Genomic DNA, 3,815 nt, shown 5'->3' with positions numbered 1-3,815 from the left:
TGACAGACAGAAATCTGTTTCTGCGCAGTAATCCAAATCTAGTATGAACCTTGCTATCAAAGACTTTACTTGGCACAACAATGCAATAAAATAAGATAAGGATAGGTTGCTACAGTAGTAACAACTTCCAAGACTCAAATATAAAACAAAAATTGCTGTAGTAAAATAAACACATGGGTTATCTCCCAAGAAGTGCTTTCTTGATAGCCATTAAGATGGGCTCAGTAATTTCAATGATGCACTCGCAAGAAATAGGATTTGAAGCAAAAGAGAGCATCAAAAGCAAGTATGAAACAAATTTTAAGCCTAACCCACTTCCTATGAAAAGGAATCTTGTAAATAAACAAGTCATGTAGGCATAATGCAACAAGCATAGGAAAACTAGACAAGCGCAACTTCAAGATTTTCAGCATATAGAGAGGTGTTTTAGTAACATGAAAACTTCTACAACCATATTTTCCTCTCTCATAATAACTTTCAGAGGCATCATGAACAAACTCAACAATATAAGTATCACATAAAACATTCTTATCATGAGTCATATGCATAAAATTATTACTCTCCACATAAGCATAATCAATTTTATTAGTTGTAGTGGGAGCAAATTCAACAAAGTAGCTATCATTATTATTCTCATCATCAAATATAGGAGGTATAGTATCATCATAATAAACTTTATCCTCCATAGTAGGCGGCACCAAAAGACCACTATCATTATAATCATCATATATGGGAGGCATATCATAATCAACATAAACTTTCTCCTCAATACCCGGAGGGCTAAAGAGATCATTTTCATCAAAACCGACCTCCCCAAGCTTAGAATTTTCTATATCATTAGCAACAATGGTGTTCAAAGCGTTCATACTAATATCATTGCTACTAGCATGCAAATAAGGTTCCATAGGTTTTTTAATTTTCGCATTAAACCATTCATGTCTTGACTCAGGAAATAGTTTAAAAAGCTCACAGATGTTTTCCATTATGCCTTACTAGTGTTTAACAAGAAACAAAAAGATGCAATTGCAGGATCTAAAGGAAATAGCTTCGAGCACACACACACACACAACGGCAACAGAAAAGTACTTAGTTACCTGGGACCGGAGTATGAGTGCCTTTTACCTTTCCTCCCTGGCAACGGCGCCAGAAAAGTGCTTGATGTCTACGGGTGCTTCTATTCTTGTAGACAGTGTTGGGCCTCCAAGAGCAGAGGTTTGTAGAACAGCAGCAAGTTTCCCTTAAGTGGATCACCCAAGGTTATCGAACTCAGCGAGGAAGAGGTCAAAGATATCCCTCTCAAGCAACCCTGCAATCACAAAGCAAGAAGTCTCTTGTGTCCCCAACACACCAAATACACTTGTCAGATGTATAGGTGCACTAATTCAGCGAAGAGATAGTGAAATACAAGTAGTATGGATGTATATGAGTGGTAATAGCAATCTGAATAAAATATGGCAGCGAGTAAACATGCAACAAAACAGTAAACAAACGGAGATTCGATGCTTGGAAGCAAGGCCTAGGGATCATACTTTCACTAGTGGACACTCTCAACATTGATCACATAACTGAATAAACAAATACTACTTTCTCTACACTCTCTTGTTGGATGACAAACACCATTCATTGTGTAGGGCTACAAGAGCACCTCAATGCCGGAGTTAACAAGCTCCACAACATTCGATGTTCATATTTAAATAACCTTAGAGTGCATGATAGACCAACGCAATTATACCGAGTACTAACATAGCATGCGCCTGTCAACATTAGCTATGAAAGGGGGAATAGATCACATCAATACTATCATAGTAATAGTTAACTTCATAATCTACAAGAGATCACAATCATAACCTACGCCAAGTACTACATGATGCACACACTGTCCACATTACATCATGAAGGAGGAATAGACTACTTTAATAACATCACTAGAGTAGCACATAGATGATATTCAACTAGATCACAAAGCTCATGATCACATAAAGATCACATGGGAGAGAGAGATGAACCACATAGCTACAGTAGAGCCCTCAGCCCCGGGGGAGAATTACTCCCTCCTCATCATGGAGACAGCGATGGCGGTGAAGATGGCGGTGGAGATGGCTTCCGGGGGCAATTCCCCGTCCCGGCAGGGTGCCGGAACAGAGACTTCTGTCCCCCGAATTGGAGTTTCGCGATGGCGGCGGCTCTGGAAGGTTTTCTCGTGTTTCGTCTCGAAGATTTAGGTCAGGGACCTTTAAATAGGCGAAGAGGCGGAGTCAGAGGGCTGACGGGGCCACCACACAATAGGGGGGCGCGGCCCACCCCCTGGCCGCGCCAGCCTATCATCTGGGGCCCACAGGGCCCTCCTCTGGCGGCTCTCGGGTGTTCTGGAAGCTTCGTGTGATTCTAAGATGTTGGGCGTTGATTTCGTCCAATTCCGAGAATATTTCCTTACTAGGATTTCTGAAACCAAAAACAGCAGAAAACAGGAACTGGCACTTCGGCATCTCGTCAATAGGTTAGTTCCGGAAAACGCATCAAAACATCATAAAGTATGAACAAAACATGTAAGTATTGTCATAAAACAAGCATGGAACATAAGAAATTATAGATACGTTTGAGACGTATCAGTATCACACAACGACAGACATGGTGCTGCCCTCAAACTTAGTCATGTGTGCCGTATTACTGGCACACTAGACTTAGTTTGGGGACAGTCCCTCTGCCTGCCGTATGATCCTACATATGAGGCCTCGTTTTGGTATGTCTGCTGCATTGGCCAATGATTCAACAAAGGAACAATTGCAGGCTAGGTGGTGGCCTCAAACTTAGTCATGTGTGCCACTGTCGTAGCACACTATACTTAGTTTGTGGCCACTCCCTATGCCTACCGTGTGAGCAACTGTATGAGGCCTTACTAATGTTATCAATGTCCGTTTTCATCTACACTACTTGTGAGCACGCACACCTCTAATTGCTTCTGTTCTTCTGGCAAACTGAGAAGATCAAGCTTGGGTCACCTGCTGAGGTTCCCGGCGAGGGACCGGCGAAGAAGCGTCGTGGAAGGCCGGCTAAGGTCGGCCACTTCCACGACGAGCCAGGGCTGGACCACTTCCTCAAAATCATCTTCAAGCCAACCTTCGGCCGCCTCATTATCCCTAAAGCTTTTGTCAAGTGGTTCGGAGATATCCCTTCCAACATCATCGTCACCACCAACACCAGATGCAACTGGGGGATGACTACGAGGAGAGAAGGCGATGACGCATTCATCGACCAGGGATGGTCGGCCTTCGCCATCGCCCATCAGCTCAAGGTAGGCCAGTTCGTCACCTTCAGAAGGGTGTCCTCCTTGGAGTACAGTGTGGTCATCTTCGACCACACCTTCACTGAGGTGGTGACGAGGTGCCCGTACCATGGCGATGACACCAGGTGCGTCGTCTCGGAGCACCATGTCTGAAGCTAACCTAGTGCCATGTCAAGTCTAGTTGCTTCTCGTGTCTAGTGTCTTGAACTATGATCCTCTCTGCCGTCTCCAGAACTATGATCGTGTCTGCAAAATATTGTGTCGTGGACTTGTGTCGTCTATGATCACTGCTAAGTTATTTGTCGTCTATGATTGTGTTCTTACTTGTTCTTACTTGTGCTGTTGATCACTGGTAACCTCACCACTGAAGGGAAGAGGTTACCAGAACCGAATTATGGGTTGCAACCAAACAGCAGGGGCGCCGTTTTGGGCAGCTACAAGGCCTGAAAACCGACCAACCAAACTGCCAGAGTCCAAATCTCCACGGGCCAAAAAATCTCCATGCAGGCCACCAAACAAAGTCGCTTTTATG

The 3,815-nt window shown here is 43.9% G+C and overlaps 1 protein-coding gene across 1 annotated transcript; it reads left to right on the top strand.

Annotated features, from left to right (window-relative positions):
• The first annotated feature begins 2,628 nt into the window (after nt 1–2,628).
• Nucleotides 2,629–3,436, top strand: LOC127336774 (B3 domain-containing protein At1g49475-like). The gene is made up of 2 exons (XM_051363616.1): nt 2,629–2,661; nt 2,984–3,436. Exons 1-2 carry the CDS (start codon nt 2,629–2,631, stop codon nt 3,434–3,436), a joined length of 486 nt encoding a protein of 161 aa, XP_051219576.1.
• Nucleotides 3,437–3,815: the final 379 nt, after the last annotated feature.

Source organism: Lolium perenne, chromosome 3 (genome assembly GCF_019359855.2).
Source record: "Lolium perenne isolate Kyuss_39 chromosome 3, Kyuss_2.0, whole genome shotgun sequence".
Lineage (NCBI taxonomy): Eukaryota > Viridiplantae > Streptophyta > Magnoliopsida > Poales > Poaceae > Lolium > Lolium perenne.
Note: the sequence above shows the minus strand (reverse complement) of the source record. Positions and strands in the feature narration are given on the sequence as shown.

Bases quoted from the DNA above. Each gene is read 5' to 3' on its own strand.
- LOC127336774 (XM_051363616.1), top strand. From the start codon at position 2,629: ATGGTGCTGCCCTCAAACTTAGTCATGTGTGCC. The intron at 2,662-2,983 runs GTATTACTGGCA...CAAACTGAGAAG, and splicing joins CAAACTTAGTCATGTGTGCC to ATCAAGCTTGGGTCACCTGC.